Source organism: Phalacrocorax aristotelis, chromosome Z (genome assembly GCF_949628215.1).
Source record: "Phalacrocorax aristotelis chromosome Z, bGulAri2.1, whole genome shotgun sequence".
NCBI classification, from domain to species: Eukaryota; Metazoa; Chordata; class Aves; order Suliformes; family Phalacrocoracidae; genus Phalacrocorax; species Phalacrocorax aristotelis.
Window position 1 is genome coordinate 46,796,191 of NC_134311.1, and position 22,225 is coordinate 46,818,415.

A 22,225-nucleotide genomic window follows, 5' to 3' on the forward strand; every position below is an offset into this window, starting at 1 on the left:
AGCATAAAGATATCCAAAACCAGAAATGTTGCTCTCAGAAACTCTACCCTAATGCCATCGGCAGCTATCAAAGTCCTTTCTGAACAGCTGAATTTGTGAATTGTCAGATTTTCAGAAAAGTTATTTCCAAGAAACCAGATGTGGATTAGCAAGGATAAAACAAGCCATCTTTAATTTGAGAACAAAGACCATTATCTTCTTCCATTTATTGGGTTTACTGTTTGTTTGTTTTAGGCTAAATCAGCTCTGAGGAAACCGTGTTGAAAACTGAGTCGAGTACCCCCCGTCCACATTCCCATCTTTTGACAAACAAAATTTTTTGAATGGAGGCCAACGTCTCTGGTGCTAATGCTATGCCCACCCCACTTTCCCATCTGATTGAAAAATCTGTTTTTAAGATACAGTCACAGGACTAAGTTCTGGCCAATGTAGAATACATAATTCTGCTAATATTTTGATGCAAGCAACTTTTTATGTGAAGGCTGCAGGAACAGTCTGTCTCCAAGATTCTAGTGGTCTAAATGAGTAAAACAAGACAGGATAATAGGAATACTACGCATATTTCTTTCATTTTCATTAGATAGCTATCCTTCTGCAGGGGCTCAAGGCTTGTCTGTTCCCACATAAAGCTTTCATAACTGAACACAAATGCTGAAGAGACCCACTGGGTGTCAAAATCTTTGTGGAGCTGCTAACTAATCTTGCTTACCAACTGCAAGCACAGGCCTATAAATGACACAGAAACAAGGATGAAAGCATGAAGCCTAACTCTTCGAGAGGCATGGCCAGCAATCCATCCTAGCTGGTGATGAAGCAATACAGAAATTATTAAATCAAATATCTCATGGAAGAGCTGCTTTATTATATTCAAAACTTTCACCATGATTTACAGAAATCTCCAGCTTTCCCTTGGATAATAGATACTTTTAATATATAGTATAATTAGATAATAGACTTGACCTATCAATAATATTGCAATATCTAAGCAAAATGTAAACTGCTTTTAGCTCCACAAAAGCAGTTTCAACATTGACTTGAAGCTCCTTGCTACTGTGGGTTAAAGTCAAGCCTTGAAAATTGCTCAAATACAGCGTGGAGTATTCTAAAGTAATGGCTGCTAAGCCTCTCTTTTTCTCCTTCTTCAGATTGATCTAATTAAAACCCTTGATAAACTTTATGGACTCTAATATTTCCAGCTGAGTGACTGAAACCAAGAGGGTGTGCCTCAAGGCAGCAAGGCAACAATGATAAGCAGCAGGTTAGCCACTAATTTCTCAGCCAGGGTAGATTGTGAAAGTGTGATGTTCTGATATCCAAGAAAGTGTTCAGGAGAGAATAGGATAAATCAAGTTTAATAACTCTGCTCCTAATTGTTCCCTCAATGCTCCACTCTAATTACTTGGAGAACTCTCCTGACTGTCACCTGATATTAAGTTGTTGGAGGCTGAGTGTGGAGCAGTGAGATAATCAATAAACATTTAGTGGGGAGAAGAATGAAGATCCCGTTAAGCAGTGGGAACCTGCAGCACCCAAAGCCCTTCTGCTCATGAGAAAACCTATGGGAGAGCCATAGTGATTGCAAAGCAATAATCCAAAGCACTGTTTTTAGGCCTTGAGGCCTTTAGGCAACAGTACATTTGAGAAAAAAAGGTTAACACGGTCACCCTAATTACAGCCCATTTTCACATTCTTCATATATAAGCGAAGACAAGCCAATTAGGTAGAAAGGAAGATAAGGGAAGTTTTATTTGTATACTAATTAAACCCCTGATGAAATTAAAGGAAAAACATACAGCTCTGTAATTGTGTCTGAGAAAGGTCACTTCAGGTTCAGTTATCAGAAAAGCACAGCCTTGAGATATTTCACTTAATCCACAATATAGCCCTTATTTTGCTCCCCAGGTCTTAGTATTTACAAAAATAAGAAAATTTCAAAACCTGATAATGCATTTATCTTGAAATGTTTTCTGTGGACAATTACAATTGTTAGAAAGTTGAGGCTAAATATGATAAGAATGAAGGTTTTTAAAACCTACTATGTCTGCACATAGTTCTGTGAAGATGCTGAGCTTTCACTTTCAAGCACAAGTGATTCTGAACCAACTTAGAAGTCAAACTCTGATTTATAGACATTCTGTAAAGTACCAGTTATCTGTTTAGTTCAGATGTTTAGGCATTCAGGTGCTAATTCAGACACGCTGCACTCCTTCCTCTACAGTCCACAAAAATCTCATAGATCAGTTGAATTTTCATCAGAATCCTTAAGAAGGAGGTCCTTTTAGAGATATTTTAGATTTAGGCTCTTTTTATCCATAAACTGAGCATGAAAAACCATTTGTTGGAGAGAACAGCAAGTAACTGATAGCACTGAAGAAAAGTCTCATTAGATGTCTGTCAGTTGGGTCCTTCCACAAATAATTTTAACAAACTTAGGCTTTGCAGTGAGGAATCTCTTTCTTCAAAACCGGTTACAAAAAAGTTTAACATTGTCATTCTTTACACACAAAAAAGCACACTATTAAAAGGGTAACAGATGGACAATCATTCTAGATGTACGATGACAGTCATACAGTTTAAATTAATGCAAAGCATGTGTGACATATCTATACCAAGAGCATATATTCCAAGATCAACTAAAACTAGATCAAACTGCTTACTAAATTAGGTTAAAATTACACAGACACAACACAGCACTACAACACATCCAAATATACTGCAGTATGTGTACTATGAACTAATTTGTGAAATTAAAGATTTTGTATTCAGGCTGAAGTTTTATATGGGTATTTTCCATTTAGATGCAAAATATTACTTTTTTAAAGACCTGTACACTGGATACATCCTGAAAACTGTCCTACACACATAACTATTCCACTATTCCTCAAAAGAGAGTCTACAGATAACGTAGAGAAATCCTGCACCTTTGAAAGGTCCAAATCCAAAAGATACAAAAAGTTACATTAATATTTATGCCAACTGTATTTTTAGTGTGCATGACTGCAGTGCAAACCAAATTATATTAGCTCAAACTGAATTTCCACAGGATGTTTTCTGAGAAGAGTTCTTACTTATCAAGAACATCTCAAAACTTCTATCAAAACAGATTAAAAATCTCAGGGAAAAAAGTTCTGTGGCAAAAAGAAAATTCACAACTGAGATTCTCATCGATACACACACACAAAAATACACATGTTTAGAGTTATGTCAACAAATAAGATGGATTTACACTTCTCAACTGGAAACCAAACTGCAGTATCAAAATACTGTATCTGGATTCAGTGCGTGTTTCATGGTGGCTGCAGCAGTGTCTTACAACAGTTTGAAATTAATTCCATGTGGCTGTTTCACTCCTGCAAAGCAGAGCTAATCTGAGGCTGACCACCCATGACATCCCTTCAATAACAAATGCTTTCGCATGCCCTTTACACTTCTCTAGGAAAAGAGGTATACTCAAAAGGACATTTGAATGAGCATCTGGTTTGCACAAAAAACAGTGGGGTTTTTTTTTTTAACCTCTCTGCTACTGGACCCTGATACTGGCAGCAGCAGTCTTTTCATATGCTGGCATTCTGAGAAAGAACGTACCTGATGACTCTTCTCTGAAGTATGTGACATAGCATGGAAGCAGTTAGACACAGTTTAGAGATCACAGTGTATCTAACAAGGTGCAAAACGGCTCTTCATGTTTTTGAAAGTGCCCTGCCTAATGAGGTCACAGAGCATGAGTAGGTCTATTAAGAAAAACAGTAACCTCAACCAGCACAATGATTTTAATAAATAACCAACAAAATACTGGTGAATTAAGGGATACTTGCAGACATATTTTCACATTTCTGACACAATGTAAATAAAATTGCTTGTGATTGTTTTATATAAGAAACCCTCATAACATTGAAACACAAACTATGCTAATAGCACAAAGCTTTAGCCAAATCAGTATCACAAAAAAAGGTCAAGCAATCGTCTAAAGACAACTGTAAATTAAATGACAGTGCAGGTAGTTTAAAAAGCAGCTGTGATATACAGTTACCCTACAAGATCTAGAATCTAAGTACTAAGAAACATTTCAATAAAAATTTATTCGAGAGTCACTCAATAGATTGTATAGGGAAAATGCATATATTTTCATCTTGCAAGAGATTTTTCTTACAAAAGTAATTTGAAACTGTAAGCACTCACATTGTGAAAGCAAATGGCATTACCTATGCATGTCTAGAGAACAGTCCGTTTACTGACTGAAGTACAGCTCTCAGACATCGAAGCAAGCTCAGGTATCACATGCATTTTACCTGCAGTGGTTCAGGCTGGATTACACTGCCTCAAAGACTTAAAGCTAGGTTTAATATCTCTGTGCTACAATGCAGACTCTCAAGAGAAAATCTATTGTGATCAGCAAGAAAGGAATGCATTTTTCAATTCCATTAGGTCAAAATGTTTAGCAAAGGATGACGGAAAATTCTTTTTGAAGTCACTGAGCTGTGTATGCTTTAAAGTTATTGTGAATTAAAAGAGGTTATTAATTTAAACACAGTAGCTATTCCTGAATCACTTCAGATTATAACAGTTATTCCAGAGGAGATATCCTATGTTCGTACCTCACTCAGCTTCAAAGTAAGGGAAACTAAACAAAACTTTGAAAGTTTTTATATGAAGTAATTACAAAATATAAACTGCTCCATATAGGCTAGATCCTCATGGACGTTTAGTATTAGTAAACAAAAGCATTGGTGTTCAAATGTGTTAGCTAGGTACTGCTGCATTTGAAGAGGAATAGAAGTTGAAAAGACACCTCAAATGAGGGACACCCCTTTGAATACCAAGATGCACTGGGCCTTCCAGACATACACTAATCCAATCAGAGATAATAATTAAGCCCTAGTTTTAAACAATGTTTTGGAAAATGTTAAGTACATAATAAAATTTATACACTGATTATCTAGAAATTTTTATCATCTTCTGAGTTAAGTGAATTATGTTAGCATTACTGGAAAGCTGCAGAAAAGGATTACACCACCTTAACGGAGCAAAGACCATTTTAGAAACACCCAGGCTTTATTATTGTGAGTTTTAAGTGTATTAGAAAAATGCTTGATGTTAAGTGAGAATAAATCTTGTATCACAGGCATGGTGGCATGAGCTCATAATCATTCACTCCTCATTCACCTTTGACATGCTACCTCAGGATGTGTGTTTCTTCTTTCTCCTTAGAAAAATAAACTCCTTTCCCACCACAATATCTAATCCTATGCAACCACAGACTAGACAAGATCCAGCCCTGCAGGAGCAGCAACTTTTCTGTGCTTTGGCACTGTTATGCTTTTAAATCAGTTACTTAAGTAAACTAACTTAAGTAAAGAAATAATCCTATTTTTTTCACTATTACACTTTTTACCCTGACAGACCCCCAGCCCTATAGTTGTTGTAGTTTCAAGATTTCAAAAAGATGGTTTATACGTGGTACTGCAAAAGAGGACTTTTCATAACTCTGTCATGTACCTGCATGTAAGTGAGGTACCTAACTTTACAGGGAAACTGATGCTGCTCTGTAACACTGCTCTCTGCTATCCACAAGCCTCTCCAATACTGCTGCTTAATTTTGCTATACATTATCTAATTGTGCACATTAGCACACAGTGTAAAAGGTATCGATATAAACTGCACTTTGACTTTATCTTTACTACGGTTTACCAGTGTTACTGTATCACACGTACATACACAGAAATGTTTAGCTGGTATCTATGATAACACAACATATTGCCCCAGTTTCTTGCATTTCATTAAAGGTGAACTGGGCTCAAACCATCTGTCTCTGATCACGTCCTACTGGTCTTAATGATCTTGCATTATCAGTGACAGTTCTAAGCCCAAGAACAGAATATTTTAAGTTTTCAAAAAATATTCTTCCATTGGATCTGCATCACTCAATTTGTTTGGCGTACTTCTAAATCATAGCTAGTATGACAATTCAGGAAGATGGAGAAACAACAGCAATAAAATTATTAACAATGACAATGAAATGTTACCTAAAAATTAAATAACCTCAATTTCATTCCCATTGTTTATTTAAAAAGGCATGCACTTTGAAGTCAGTGGGAATCTAGACACAGACTAAAAAGTCATCAGGGACAAGTTAAAATACACAGCATTCTGCTTCAGAACTAAAATGAAGAAACAAGTATGATACATTGGCTATATGGGAATCCTAAGAATCTTTAGAATAGTTTCAAGAAATTTTCTAAATAGAACTTTAGGTTCAGTTCTGAGTAAGAAAATATACTGTTGACCTCAATATACTGGTAGTCCCAGTTTAGTTATTTTACTGCTGCAGGTCATTCTGCAGCAGTTTCTTAGAAGAAGCTGCTGCACAATTCCACCAGACACGAGCGGATTAGTGTGAGCCATCACATTAAGCAGTTATGGACAATGCCAAATATGTCAATTAATGCCAGCTAAAGTTTTGATCTTGCTTCAGCAAGAGTTTTTAACCTTCTTTGACTAATGGATTTGACAAATCTGGTTTTTAACATGGCACTGACATTAACATGGGCTTCAGAAGAGTTAGCACTTTACACAGTTTACATTCAAACACTGTGTCCTCCTTCGGGAGAGTTCTGACCAAACCGTACATTTGTATTCAGGTATATGTGCTTCCGCAGACAGCCCCAAATGCTCTTTAGTATATGCATATTTAATTTTAATATTATACCAGCCACATCCTGTCACATGAAGTACATGCAAGGGAATAACACACATGATTCTCTTTATCCCTTTTGCTCTTTAAACCTCAATAAAGTAAGAATGAATTGATAAATATGTAATTTCATACTAAAAGGTCTATTCTTTTATACAGGTCACCTCTACCCCTCAGTCATTAAAAAGTGCAGAGTAGACTCCTTGGCAGAAAGAACAGATAGAGTAAAACAAAAATTAACTAATATAAAAGGCAACCTCTAGATCATTCTGCTGAAAAAGCATCAAAGATATATTGCATCTCAATATTCAGCAGAGATCAAAGTTCTATAAAGGCGTGTCTCCCTTCCCTCTGGGCATGGTTTGTGGCATACCAAGTACCAGCTGAGAGCACAAACCTTAAACAAGCAATACATTTTTCTGAACATGGCGCACACAGATTCTGAAGCAGACATGGAAAACAATGACAACGATAAACCACTGCAACTGTTGAACTGAAGTATTATTCACATTTTTCACTTTTGGTATGTTTCCTAAGTATAAGGTAAAACAGCACCATGATGGTACAAAGCCTGGAAAATTATCTGTTCACTTACCTATATAAGCAACAGTAATAAATATGTACACAACCAATTATTTTAGTGAATTATCATTAATATATTTTTAAGAACACTTATTTCTTCATTCTCACAACTTTCTTGTACGACAGCGAAGTACTGTTTATAGATCAAATCTTGGCACTGAGAATCTTAAATTCATAATTTTAAATCACTTACTGTATAGTCCACAGACTAAAAAAAACCAAAAAAACACAAGACCAGTAATTAAGGTGGGTTTACTTTTTAAAAAAGTTCTTCCAACTTAGACACTAAAAAGATTCATGTAGCAAAAAACTTCACTGGGGTTTTTGTAAATACAGACTGCAAAAGTCAACACAAAAATTTAGGCAACATAAAAAAATAATCTCTGTTTTGAGTTTGCTACCCTGCTACTATCTCAAAGAGCTTCCAAAGAAGATAACATAGCTATAGATTTTGGAAGCTGAAGGCAGTATAAATTTTGAAAAAACTTGCCCTTGAAAATCACTGAATACCTAATGAAAATAGAGTGCCAAATAAAATTCAAAAACTGAATTACATGAACGATAGGCATGGCTGCTGTCATTGTATGTAGCCAAGAAAGGGACCAAAGTACAAAGGAGTGCACCTCTTGCTTTAGCCTTATGCCAGTTAGATACATAATTATATTCCAATAGCTTAATTATATTCTAATAAGTACTTGAGAGTTAGTTACAGTTTCACAAGAAGATCTAAAGATCTTTACAGAATTAACATCACAAAAATAGAAAGGGAGATCATGGGAAAACCTGACTAAGGTGAAAAAATGATGGGGCCCTAGAGATGCCCTAGTTAAACAGCAGCAAGAAGCAAATCTATGTATTAAGGACTTGTATACCAAGAACATGTATAGCGGAAAGTCCTACACATTGATATCTAAACTACTAGGAAAAATAGGGTTTAGAACATTTCTTTAAAAACATCACATGCTGTTTTAAAGATCTATTGATCCCCTCTGCACATCTCAAGGTAACAAAGTTACTTTGTAGTTGACCCAGTAACATAACAAAGATCTCCCAGGCACTGGATTTAACAAGAAGCCTGTCTGTATTTTTGAGTGAAAACTGAAACACCGTTGAAGGTCTTGAAATAACAGGGATAAACGGTATGTAAGTACATATGCTTAATAACCACACACTGTAATTACACGATAATCCGGTATTTCTTCCAAATTACATGTAAATAAATCTTTCTCACTGCACTATAAATTCCAAGGTCATGGGCATAGGTGTTTATTAGTATAATTGCAACGCAGGAATAAAACCATTAAGCTTTTAGATCCCAATGTTGTTCCACTTATTTTTCCCTCCCTGCAAGAGAGGCAAATAGTTAATAGTTCCTACAAATGGAATACCCAGAAAAAAATGGAAGGTACTTTAAAGAGACTACAAAAATGCTCTGGTTCATGAAATTACTTTGTTAAAGTTTTCCTTCTTCTCTATTTAATCTTTCACAGAATGTCAGAATTTCTTTTTTTTTTTTAAGAGCACTGTGCCACAGACTCAAGATAAAATGTATTCTCTGAAATAGGCAACATTACCAGACTGTAAAGTTATAAATAAAGCATTCTATGTTTCACTGTGTGCCAGTTATTAATATATTAGACAAAAAACCCCAAGGTCTTAGCCATCTGTTGAGAAGTAACTTGCAGTCCAAATTATTGACTCTTGTTTCCACAATAGTTTCATTAATCCTGGGCACAATTCTACCTGTCTTGGTTACTTGCCTTCCCCTGCAAACTACCAGAAGGGCACTTAAGTGCATGATTAGTAAAATAACTGTTGAAATCAGACTACTGAACCAGACTAGCATGATCAAACATATTACATAATTTCCTACCTATTCTTACTTGGAAACTAACTCCTGGTCATAATTAGTTTTCAAAGATTAACTAGAGTCATGTTATGTAATTGTGACTTATTCCAGTGTTGTCTTTCAGTGCCTAAATTACACCCAAATTGTTGTAATGGTGAGAGCATCTTCTTTAGCTATCGTAAACTCTTTGACACATTAAAAATAAAATATGAATTTTTCTAACATAGGGATGTCTTTTCTTATTAGATAAACAATGTTTACACCTAACTAGATTGAACATAAATGTAATAAACCAACAATTCCTTTCACTCCTCTCTCAATATAAAGTAGAAGCAATTTTGGAGATTATTTTATTATTTTCTTACATACAAAGATGATCAAGAATTTGCCTGACAAAACCAGCCTCAATACCTGTTCAAATTCCAATGTAAAATCTTAACATTGCTCAAATGACAATCAACTATTACCAACATTCAGCTTGCAGAACTGGACAAAAGAGAAACTGCAGAGGAATGAAACAGTAACAAAGTGGTAATGCCAATATAATTTCAAAATAAGAGCTTCTAATTAAATTTTGCTTGTGTGACTCATAGCGCAAAAATCTGAATTTTTGTATTGGACTTCATGTTCATGCATATAACTAGTTCATAACCATGAATTTTAACGTTATTCCTTCTCCTGTTCTGCTCAATTTTCCGGAAAGCCTGCCTCAGAAAAAGTTAAGCAGACCTTCGACAACTTGGCTGCTAGTTGCTTGGCTGCTTCATTGATGACTATGGAGCAAATACAGTACTTTTCTAAAGGCCATGTACTGACCTCAGTCCCTCCAGACTATTCATGCTGATACTGATGAATGTTTTAGGCACAGAACAAAGGAAATACACAGACCTAACAATCTGGCTGGAAATAAGTTAGTTCAGCGAGGAAACACAGGGATCAATCTTCCTAATGAGGTGATCCCTAAACTGGAAAAAGAACAGGGCAACCTTTGGACCCTGAATCTTAGAGGCTAATCAGAGAAGCAAAGCAAGGAGAGCTGTGCACCAGAACGTAAAGAGCTGCTTTCAAAGTGCTAAACAGAATAGAGTACAATTATTTGTCTTCAAGAAAAAATTTAATGCAAAAGTTTGATTTTCAAAAAATAAGGTAATAGATTAGACAGTAAGACAACAAAACATACAAACTTCATGGACAAACAACAGAAGGGAGAAATTTAAGGTGAAGTTTAAGTTTAGACATATGACGTGCGAATTGAGTAATAGAAGGCAGACTTTGTCAGAGTCATCTTCTCTTTCCTTCTGTGAAGAGAAGCTCTCAGGTCCAGTGCACAACAGGATGCTCTTTATGTCTCTCTCCTATTATGTAAAGATAGCAGCTGCTAGAAGGAAGCCTGGGAAGACTATCTGTTCCCATATATCTAAAATCCATGTACAATGCATTGCAGTCTTTAAATCAGGAAGCACAAAGGACCAGTTCCGGGGCAAGTCTCAGTTGACCTAACTCTTTGAAGACTATCTATCTAAGAAGTTATCAGTAGTCAAAACTATGTAACAGAGAAGGAGAATGAGCAGGCTTACTTATGTTTCAAATAGTGTTAATGCAAACTGAAATACATGACAAAACTGTTTAACCTGTAATTTACTGTAATAAGAAAACATATGATCTCTTTTGACTAAGAATAGGGCAGATGGTAATGCTAATTCATTCTTACCTACTTCATAAATTATTTAGGTGTTCATAACATACAGAGTATAGAAATTGAAAAAAACCTCAAACATTTAATTAACGAATTATGAATTTTAGTTTCTAACCTATTCAGGGGGGAGCTTGCTTCTCTTTAACATGCTAAACTTGATTAATACAAATTCTCTATTGAGTTAGATACTAATGGTAATCAGCTATACCACTATCTTTAAACAGCAGACTTTAATTTAACCAGGCAATGCGCAGAAATGCCATTTCTTGACAAAGCGACATACAAGTTTTTGGGAATCAACAACACCGCTCCATGCACCCAAACCCTAACAGCGTTTCCAACTTAAGATGTCAGATAATTTAAAAAAACCCAAAAAGCCAAAACCTATTTCTGTTGTTATACTGATTGTAATCTTTGCTGTTCTATTTGAGAAGCATGAAAATCACTTGATCTTCCTCATATAAGTGAGGCCTTTTAACCTTTCTGTAAGTTAGAATACTGCATCATTTGCAGAAATAGCCAACGATAAAACTGACTTGCAAAGTGTGTGCAATGGTATTAATAAAAGAAACTGTATAAATAATTGAAATGATGTTTCAAGGGAAATGTTGGCTATAAATGTATGAAGAGGAAAAGCAACAAAAAGCAGCAATTTGTTTACCACCTTCACCTGAAATCCACAGCAAGAACACAGCCTGCTCAGGAAAAACATTAACTTCTAACAAACCTAGAAATCCCAGTCTCCATCAGGATCTAACTAATTTGGATGTGTCTGTTTAGCAAAGGATACTATGCTTTCCAAACACACAATATGCATAGAATTATTTAAATTAAATAGCTAGTGAAAATAAACACTCCAAACCTTCCCCTCAGAAAAGTTTTTCTGTTATCAAAGCACTCGGATGAGATTCTTTTCTCACTTATGCTGTCATAAATCAACAGCAGTTTCACTAAACTCAGTAAACAAACCCAAAATCTAAGGTATCACCTTCTTCTAAAACATGTATTGAAGACTATTTTGAGGCAGATCAGTAGCAAGTTACATGATTTGACATATATTGCATTTGAAATGCACACAGAGTTATTCACTAACAATTTCTAGGACATGCTCCATAAATTAAACGTTAAAAAGATACTATTTTTATTTCAGGTGCTAACATACCTAAAAGGAAGTAAATATACACACAGTGCCTGTCAATAGGAAGAGAAGGTATTTTACTGGAATTAAGACATGCTTGTAAAAGGAGTAAAAATTATGTCTGCTATAGATGCCTGTTTAGCATTTGTGTGAAAGTCTCTCTTCAAAGACAGGGGAATGAGAGCTACTGATTTACCTCATCTAATAAAAAAGTGTTGTAAAAGAGTTGCTTAGTTCCAATTGACCTTGAATGTAATTGGCTACCTGGGATGTCTCTATGGTATATGCCATTAAGAAGATAAAAATATACAGGATTAAAATCTGAACCGATAAAGCTAAGAAATTAAGTATTACTCCTTTATTAAAGGAGTAATTACTCCTTTATGAAAGTACGTGAATACCAAAATATCTCCTTACTGATTGCTGTTGAAGTGTGAATAAGCTTAAAAATAAATTATGAAAAGTAAAGGTATCTAATATTTTATGTCTCCCCTTTCCCCATGTTTAAAAACTATGAATAAAGAATTCAAAGCAAGTTTTTTACCCCATGTCACTCTACTCCAAACAAAATAACTTGTACACTACCACTTTCTTCAGCTTTTTAAATATACTTAGTGTAGACTGACAGATTATTTTGTATCTTAAAATGAAGATCGAAGCATGCTTTTTCTATAATTTTTTTCAGTGCAACAGTTCTTTTTTCCATCCCTGTGTACTATTTAAGAGTTTAAAAGCTTATGCAATTGTAAGAACATCATTTCACAAAGCCAGGGTTGATTATTACAGGGATGAGGTTGTTCCACTGTACTGCAAAACAAGAGCTACAAAAACCCCATTTTAAATCACAAAAACCGATTAGCCAAGACAAAAAGGTCTGTCAGTTAAAATGCCAGGGCAAAGGCAGAGACCACTTCTGCCTGTCATGAATGAAGCCATGAATAAACTGGGATTGTGGTAAATTGTGGTGGAAAAAGATCTTATGGAAGACTTTGTCTTTTAAAAACTCAAACATGTAGACCTCAAAATTCAAAAAAATCCTTTTACCCCATGGTATTGAAGTAGTTTGTGTTAGATTGCTACTTGAATTTAGGAAGCAGTTATTCAGCACACATTTGGAGCTGTAAAAAACAATGATAAGAATTGAAGGCAAGATGATTATTTAGGACGTATACATTATAAAATCACATTTAAAAAAAAATCAAGAAACACTAGACCATGAACATGTGTTGCCATGCTACCACAACTGATCCTGTTTCCTTCCTTGATACAGTTTCAAATACACACAGTTACAACCACAACACAATTTTGTGCTAACTATTGTAGTAAACATCATGAAGCAATTAAGAGACATCAGTTAACCTTCTGGTGTTAAACAGAAGTTTAGAGGCAGTACATGGCAACAAGTCTACAACTTAAATTTGGTTCAAAACTCCTCCATGGAAAGGATTGAGAATTATGGAGTAATACATTTAGAAAACCAAATCAGTGTAACTGTAAGTGGTAAGTTTCAACTCTAAGGCTTATTTTCTCAACTTTCTTAGCCTCCACCGTATCACAACAGCTGTATTATTACATTGTGTAGTATCTTCACAGCTTTTGGCTATAATCAAGCATTTTACACTAAACCAAGTTGTTCCAGTAGCAAACAACCGCCAGGGGTTTGCAGAATTAGGATGAATTTTAGGATCACTGCTGTCTCAAGATATTTGTATCTAGCCTTTTAATAAAAAACAGAAGCTGTGAAATCTAATTCAGTATCAAATAATCCATGAAATAGATTTGTTTAAAACTCTGTCCTGTATTTTAAATGCCTACAATTGCCTTTTTTTTTCATTTCCTCTGAAGAAATGTAAAGGTATGTTTTACATATGAAGTAAAAAAAAATGGTGAAATACCACACATTAATGGTTAAAGAGCAGACCCTAACGAAGATTTCAAATAACAGCTGTCTTCTTCCCTTCTTTAATATCTTAAGATCCATTTAAAAATCTTGAAATAAGTATTTCCCAAAGAAATCAAACACAAGTCTAATAGCTTATATATACTGCAGTTATATCTGAAACAAAAAAGCATAGTATTAATAAACAACCTGACTTAAATATTAGTCAGGTCTATTCTTACATTGAAATTAAACACCCAAAGTTAGGGGACTGGGAGGGAGAAAAAACATAAAAACCAATATGTAAATTGGAAATGTCTAAGGGCTTTCACTAGGGTCTTTCACCTTAGTGAGGTAAGGAATTTTTAGTAAATAATACTGCTAATAAAAACATTCCTTAATAAATTTAACAACAACTTTCAGCTTCCTCCACTATACATCACTTCAAGCTTCAACTCGGCTGCAAGTCATCCTCCTTGACATCGACTTTCACTGTTGTATTTTCAACAATGGTTTCTGGCATTTCTACTAGTTTTGTAGCTTGCATCTTTTTGGTTCTCCTCCAGACTCTTGACATTTCTTATCACTTCCTCCCTAAATCTTCCCCAGAATCACAAGCACTTCTATTTCTTAAAATACCAGTGAAGCAGTCTGTTTCACTCAACTATAAATTCACAGAAGAATACTGAGAGATGGAAAGACAGTAGTAGGGCTGAAGAGCAGACAGAAGCAGCAAAGCTTGCTTTAAATAAAAAATAAATAAAAGCTGCAGAGCTCAGGTCACCACACATTACAGACCTGCCATCACAAGGTTTCTTCTCTTCCCTTGTTAGATATCCACCTGGTTTCAAACCTCTTATTCTCCCTCTTCTCCTTGATTTGCTGTCAGATATTCTGGTAACAACACCTTTTCCCTCATTACTCATTACGACTGTGGAAAATTCTAAACCCTGATGAAAAGGGATCTTTCTCTACTCTCACCTAGCATATTCCAAACTGACAAATGCATGCTCAACTCAAAGATTATATTCAGGAAACAGCTAATCCAGATTTTAAAATATTCTTATGGTCTCTAATCATCTCTAAATCAAAGTATTCCAGTATTTCTTCCTTCATTTTTCCTGTAGTCTGCGAATACCTCATGATAGCTAAAACTGCTGTCTCTTATGCATCATGTAAAATCCAGACACTTCACAGATTAGAGGTACTGGTGTACACCACACAGTCCAAAAAGCAGAAAAAGGAAGTTAATTATTGGAAGTTTCATTTTGAAAATATTTTCTGAGTACCCTAGAATTCCAGCGGACTGAGTAGTATGTGTGCATTTACTCCTATAATTTTATCTGCAGAAGAACTGCAAGATTTGGCTTATTCACCAAAAGGTAAATTTCTGATGTCTATTTCAGAAGAATAATCATCTTACCTTTACAGTTTCACTTAAGATTTGGTTTTTATCTGCTTCTTCACTGGAGTGCAATTCTAGTTTATTATTTAACTCCTGTAGATGTTGTGCCTGTTCATTCAAAAGCACTTGTGCCTGATGCTCCCGATGTAATGCATTATTCAATTCTTCCCATTCACTTTCAAATCTCTCATGGGTGATCAATTTCTGATAAGGGAAATAAATTGTGTTTGATTGTGTAACTGTATTCACTTGTTTACTTGCTTGACTTTCAAAGTTTGATTTGCAAATATATCGAACTCTAAAAAAAAAAGCATGCTAAAGATGAATATTTAGGTTTTTTTACATGAAGACAGATCACCGAACAATAAAACAGCAGACAATTCTATTCACTGTGTTTTTTCAAAAAAGCATTCAGGGTACTGTAAACAGTATGCATTCATTATTTAAATTAGCACCCTAGGTTGTAAAGAATCAGCACTTAGAAGGAAGTACACAGATCCATTTCCCACATTTCAGTGTGTATCATCTTATTAACCCTTGTAAACATCTTCCTGGACTCTTTCTCCCCTCCCCAAAACATTCCAGAAAGAAAAAATAATTCTTCAAGGAAAAACACCATCTACATTTGAACAACAATCTGAAATGTGATGATTTCATCTAACTGTCCCAGACTGTAAGGGAATAAAACCCATTAAGAACAAAAATGAAGATGATTCGATATAAACTTGTCCATTTGAGTAAAAAATCCATTTACCAGCTAGGAACAGGAAGGATAATGGATGTGAAATCATCTATTAAATATTCTCTGCTTGGAATATTTTGACTGGGACAGGTCTACTAGCTAGGCTTCAGGATCAACACTGGGCACAGCTACAGACAATGCTTATTCTGGGACATGACTATTTTAGTCATACCATGAACCTGCAAAGGTTGTATAAGAATCTTTATCCATTCACTTTCTCAGATATCTCAAATGTGAGCTATGCAACCTATAGAAAATCAGCATAGGAGGAAGGGTGCCCCGTGAGCCTCCAGCATGCTAAAGTTAGAAAAGTTTCTTCCCCTCCAATAGGGACTGAAGGTACAGTTCCATGAGTGTGACAGCACAAACTGACAACCCACAAAACGGCATCAATCCCTCAAACACCATGTCCATTACTCACTATACTGTGGCTTCAAGGGGTTTAGGAACCCTTTTGTTATCTCTTCCCATTCCTGCCAGACAGTGCTATTTACAGGTTAGTGAACCCCTAGTTTTTAAGTAAATTTATCAGCAACAGGAAAGCATCAGAGAAATTTGGTGCATATGTACTACTGAGAATGTAGAAGCGGGCTTTTATTTTCCTTGCTGTAAACCCTTAAGGAAACAGACACGTTAAATTTGCACTGACTAGCTCAGTATATAACCCATACTCAAAGATACAGTAAAATGTCTATCATAATATTCAGTAATACCCATGCACAGTTTAAAATACTACATTTATGCTTTATGAATGTCTCATGAACATACTTATTGTATACCCTCATTCCAGCTGACTTTACTCAGTTGAAGTGAAATCTACAAATCCTTTCAGGGTATATAAATCACACCAACATTTTCAACATACAGAAGAAAACCTGCCTTGCTGAAGACCAAACATGTAATTTACACAGAATACCTCGATCTACAAATCAAAGAGAAACTCCTGTGGAACGGAGGTACTTCTAAATACATCTGGCTTACAGTTTAGTGACATTTACAAGGCAAGTTTTCTGGAAAATTCTGTTAACGGTAGATTGATTTGATACTTGTTTTTCAAAAGAACACAAATCAAAAAATGTGTAAAAAGGAGGATCCCTTGTAAGCAGTCTCCTCTAAATCAAATATACTTACAGATTGCTTAAACATATTTAACTGCTCTTGGAGGCTCCGGGCTTTGTCAGCTTCTTTCTTCATCTCACTGAAATTCCATTTTAATTCTGCAAGTTTTAGGCGCAGTGAGCGGCGTTCCACCTCTGCTGTATGAAGTCTTTGCGTAAATTCAAATATCTGCTTCTGCAAGAATGCTATGTTTTTCTGTTCGTAAACAGAAACAAATTCATGTACTATAAAATGTGCTGTTTCAGCAATAAAGTCTATCACATTTAATACCCAAGCAAATTAGACAAATATGTCATTTTGTCCTCCATCTCTAAAAGACACACATAAGTGTAAAAATGTGAACCTATTTCACCTACTGTTGAGGGTTGCTGAAAAGTCTGTTTTCAAGGAAGTACCTGTTTTCATATAAGGCCCATAACAGAAGAGAGATTAGGTGAGAAAGAGTTTATCCTTTTGTTTTGGTTAAGGGGGATAAAGTTCTTTTTTCAGAATGATAGAACAGTAAGCAGAAGGGAAAAAAAAGGGGGTGGGGGAGTGGGGTGTGTGTGTGGAGGAAAGAACCTTAGCATTTAGTTAAAGCCAAAAGCAAGTTTGTTCTTATAAAGCAAATACAATTTTGATCAAACTTTTAAAAAACCTTTTTCTTGGATTCATCAAATCTCTTTCTTTAAATTCTTTGACAATAAAAGAAAAGATCTATTAACGTGTTTTTGGTGTTGCAAAACAAGTTCTGATTCTCTATATAGTTGACTTCCATGTAATGGACTCATAAACAATCTAAAACAAAATTAATGGAGGTATCAAGAGAGCTTCACCATAACACTTATGCTGTGAACCTCGTGTTTACATGAAGTAGAACTACAAATATGCATACCATAATGGGTAGTCTGTCATAAAATCCACCTTCCAGGGCCTGGGTATTTATTTTATGAAGTCCATGAGCCAGCCTCTGTACCAAAGAGTCTTTCTCCAGAGAAGTAATGCTCCTGTTACTTTCCAGTGGAACAGTCTCCATTATCACATTCAGCTTGTTCATAAGTTTTGAAAAGGAGTTCCTGGCTGCACTTACAAGTAAGTGTCCAGAAAGCCAGGGCTTTGGATCTTTAAGGAACAACAACAAAAAAGAAACATCAAGTAGGTTATTACTTTGGGTTTTTTTTTCAGTGGGAAAAAGCAACAACAAATAGCATCTTTAAAATAGTATGAAATTTCCATTAAAGAGTGGAAGATTGAGCTCACAGGAATACCTCAGAGAGACTTTGGGACAAACTGTGTTTAGCAATAAGGAGTCTATTCCTATCAATCTTTGGATGGAAGGGTAGGATAGGATTCTAAATAATAGGATTTTTTTGTCAAAGAGTTATTGTCCAGTTGTTTTTATGTTCTTCTCAGATACTATACTTTCTTAAGTCTTTCTTGGGTGTTCTAATTTAATAATTCAGAGAACACAGAAGTCAGATGCAAGCAAATGCAAGCCATGTCAAGTATGTCAGATGTGATAGCACATGGTAAATTACTTTATCACAATATTTACAATGCAAATTTCTGAGGGTTTCCTGACTCCTCTTCCTTCCCCTCTATAGATGTCTAAATCATTTGCTGTTCAAGATTAGTGAGGCTTGGTACCTTAATGCCATACTATTTATATTCTGAGACAAGAGAATATAATTTACCTTATTCCAAGGCAATTAAAATTTTACAGCTACAATTACTTATTTCCCCATAGGATTTTGGTAATCATCCTTCTCATATAATGGACTTAAGGCCCCAGCACACCCAACATGTCCTGCTTACTGCTAGATTCGTCAGGTCTGTAATTAATAATTGTGTTTAATGTTGATAAATAAAATTGTCAGTGCTCCTTCCACTAATTGGTATTCCAGATAACAGTTAATAGGTTTATTTATGCCTTAATAAAAGTCTTGTAATTTAGTTTTCCCTCTGCTATGCAGGTCTTAATCTGTCATTACTTGTCTTATGATACTATCAGTGTAAGATGACAAGCATGGAAGAGCTTATTTACATTCAGTAGTACAGCAGATCTCCTGTTGCTGCAGTGAACTAAAATACTTACTTAAGAGTATAAACAGAAGAAAATCATCATAGCTTTTTTAAGTTAAATAATTTCTCTTTATACATTGCAAGGACAAAACCAAAGGCTCAAAGCAAACAAAGCATGATTATTGGTATTTTTAGAATATAATTGCCATCATAAAGATTTATCATTTACACAAGATGAAATTTATCAGTAAGCAAACAAAAAAAAAGCACATGAAAAAGTCAAATATTCTTTTTTCAGAGCCATTATCCTGCTTGGTTTCAAAATACCAGCATTCCAATTATTCCAATGGTTAAATGGAGTACCATTTTTGAGTACATGTCCTCCATAACCCCAGCTAGTAGTAAATCTGTCTTTTCTCTGTGTCTAAGGTAGTACTCTTTCTATTCATCTTTAAAGCTAAAAATTTGATCCAGCATTTTTATTTTGCACTTTGACTAACAAACCATCCTTGAAATTAAAAAAAAAAAAAAAATTATTCTCATATGCAGAAGAAACTGCTATTGTAATGCTCAATCTACTTTGCCAAGGTCCTCTCTTTTCCTTATGTTGTTTTTCTATTACTGATCACATAAAAGATAAGCTACCTTAATCATTTTAACTCTTATCGCAGATTGTCCTGTCCCACCTGTCTTTCACTTTCAAAGAAATCTTTTCTCTCCAGTCATGATACATTTATTAGTTTGAACATTCAGTTAAATTAGCCTAAAATTAAAACTAGAACATTTGTACTGCCTTCCATGTAATATGACACCAAAACCTTCTAAGAAACTCCCCCTTGCCATGAATTTTGGTAAATATCAAAACAAGGATACTGTCAATGAGCTACCATTCCTTCATCTTTCCTAGCATTTCCACCTGGTATCTCATTTTACATGACACTGTCTGCCTGCTAGAAAACACAGTATTTCTCCATATATGCAGTACCTAATATTGCAGCCCTTTCCCTATGTCCAGAACTGCCAGTTTAACAGTATTAAAAATAAATTAATAATAATAGTTCAGGCAATTGTGTTGTAGCATTTTGAAATTATAATTCCACTTCATAACCAGGATTCCTGTTATTCAGTACAGTTCAGCACCCACAACATAAATCACTTTCTTGGGATGGGGAATAAAAAAAAGCATATCACCACCTCGGTTTATTTTTTTTATAAAGAGTAGTTTGGAGTAAATACACAGAAATATGTTGATGTAAGTTACTGACTGCTTTGAAAGACTAAATAAGAATATAATGCAATACCACAAGGAACTGTATCTATAATAATTGGGAAGAGAACATACAGTTTAAGTATATATGTTTTAAGTACCTGCCAACAAAGGATCAAGGAATTACAATAAAAGCATTAAATTATGTATATTGTGCTGTGTATAAGAAATTATTAACATACATGCAGGTATATCACAAAAAGCAATTAATTCTTACATTAAACAAATGAAGAGAAAAGACAATGAAAAGTGACAAAACTTACTTCACTAACAGTTGAAGAAAGAATTCTTGTTTACTCTGTTCTGGTGAAATAGAACAGTCAGCAGGATGAACTTAGAAGTACACAAGACTAAAATTTTCATGCTTCAAAAGCTTTGTGTATGTAACAGTTGATGATATTTGTATTGAGAAAGCTTGCCCTTTACTTTCTCTGGTTTATCGCAGTACAGATTCTGTTCATACAAACCTACAAAACTAACCTTACAAAAAAAAACAACCAAACCAAATCAAATCAAAAAAACCCACACTTTCATGAACTTCAGATTGAAGCTAAGAGGTCATTCCAAGACATGCTGGAATTGAGAACCAAACTAATGAACAGTATGAAGAGAAATGATCATGAATGTCAAACCAAAAACACTTTTTAGAAGTTAAAACCTCAAGAAATGTGCCTCAAATCACCAGAGTGCACAAGCCCAAAAGTTCCAGTGTTACCTCAGTGATCTGGATTCAGTTTCTTCCAACTGCCCCAAATGGCTCCCCAGAACCTACCCATCTTTAAAAGTAATCTTTAACGCGCTCAACCATTCTGTAGGGTAGATCCACAGAGCACCTTCTTGTCCCTGCTCTCTCCTGTGATATGCAATCTAACCTGGAACCACCATTGTTTCAAGATCTGAGGACAGCAGATGCCTCTCAGATTGCCTATTTACATTTTTAAAAATTTCAAAACCATTTAAGTCAGTTTGAGGGTTTCAATCCCATTTGAAATATGACTTACAGAACATAAAATAATTTCCTAAGTAAGCAAGCTTTCTTTCAAATATATTCCTACAGAGCCTTATCACTTCAATTCTTCTGGAAATTTCCTGTCCAACTTTAAATTATTTATTACTATTTTTTGAATCAAAGGTTCTTGGGAAATTTTTTATCTCAGCAACAGAATTCCAAGTAATACATGAGCAGTTAGACCTTGAGATTCTGGGAAAATTAAAGTAGAGATAAACTGTGAAAGAATCACCAGACTGACTGTGGCCATAACATACTCAGCATGGCTTTTTCTAATTCTCAAAATCAAAACTGTGTTGCGTGCAGAGATATCAACTAAAGAGAGTCCTCCAGAATTATCATGTACTTCAAAACCAGCAAAAGAGCATGAGGTTTAGTGTGTTCTAACTAGTCACTTCAGCACATCAATGCTGCTGTACAGTTTCTCTTGATTCCTTTTCAATTTGCTGTCTTTACTCAACACTCTATAACACAAGAACACTTGCAGCATAACCCCTGTAACAATCTGAAACACAGTTCAAAATTTATTTTGTAAGGATGTAAACTTAAGTTACGGAAAACAGCACAATCAAAGTAGAAAACACCTCCAACAGAAACAAAACACTTTTGATTCAACAGCTGACTTCTGGTACCAGTTTATTGTTCAGGCTTCTGGGAAATGTATCACCTGCCCTGCTACTTCCCTTTATTCATATAAATTATCCTTTATTCTGTGACAGAATTGTTGGGACTTTGAAACTACCGGGTACTAAAGAACTAAGGATGACAGCAATGCAGAGGAACCGAGTGAGATCTTTCATCACTCCTCACTGCAAAGAAATTAAGGAAGATAGTCAACAGCTGGGAA

General features: G+C 35.1%; 1 protein-coding gene across 3 annotated transcripts in view; it reads right to left on the reverse strand.

The window, feature by feature from the left end:
* The window catches only part of CCDC171 (coiled-coil domain containing 171), a 162,743-nt gene that overhangs the window by 63,424 nt on the left and 77,094 nt on the right, over positions 1-22,225 (reverse strand). For all 3 annotated transcript variants that reach the window (XM_075078194.1, XM_075078192.1, XM_075078193.1), the window contains 3 exons: positions 17,976-18,202; positions 17,114-17,296; positions 15,259-15,444 (listed from right to left, as the gene is read on the reverse strand). In XM_075078194.1, the coding sequence (XP_074934295.1) occupies positions 15,259-15,444; positions 17,114-17,296; positions 17,976-18,202 (596 nt within the window). The remainder of the gene's footprint in view (positions 1-15,258; positions 15,445-17,113; positions 17,297-17,975; positions 18,203-22,225) is intronic.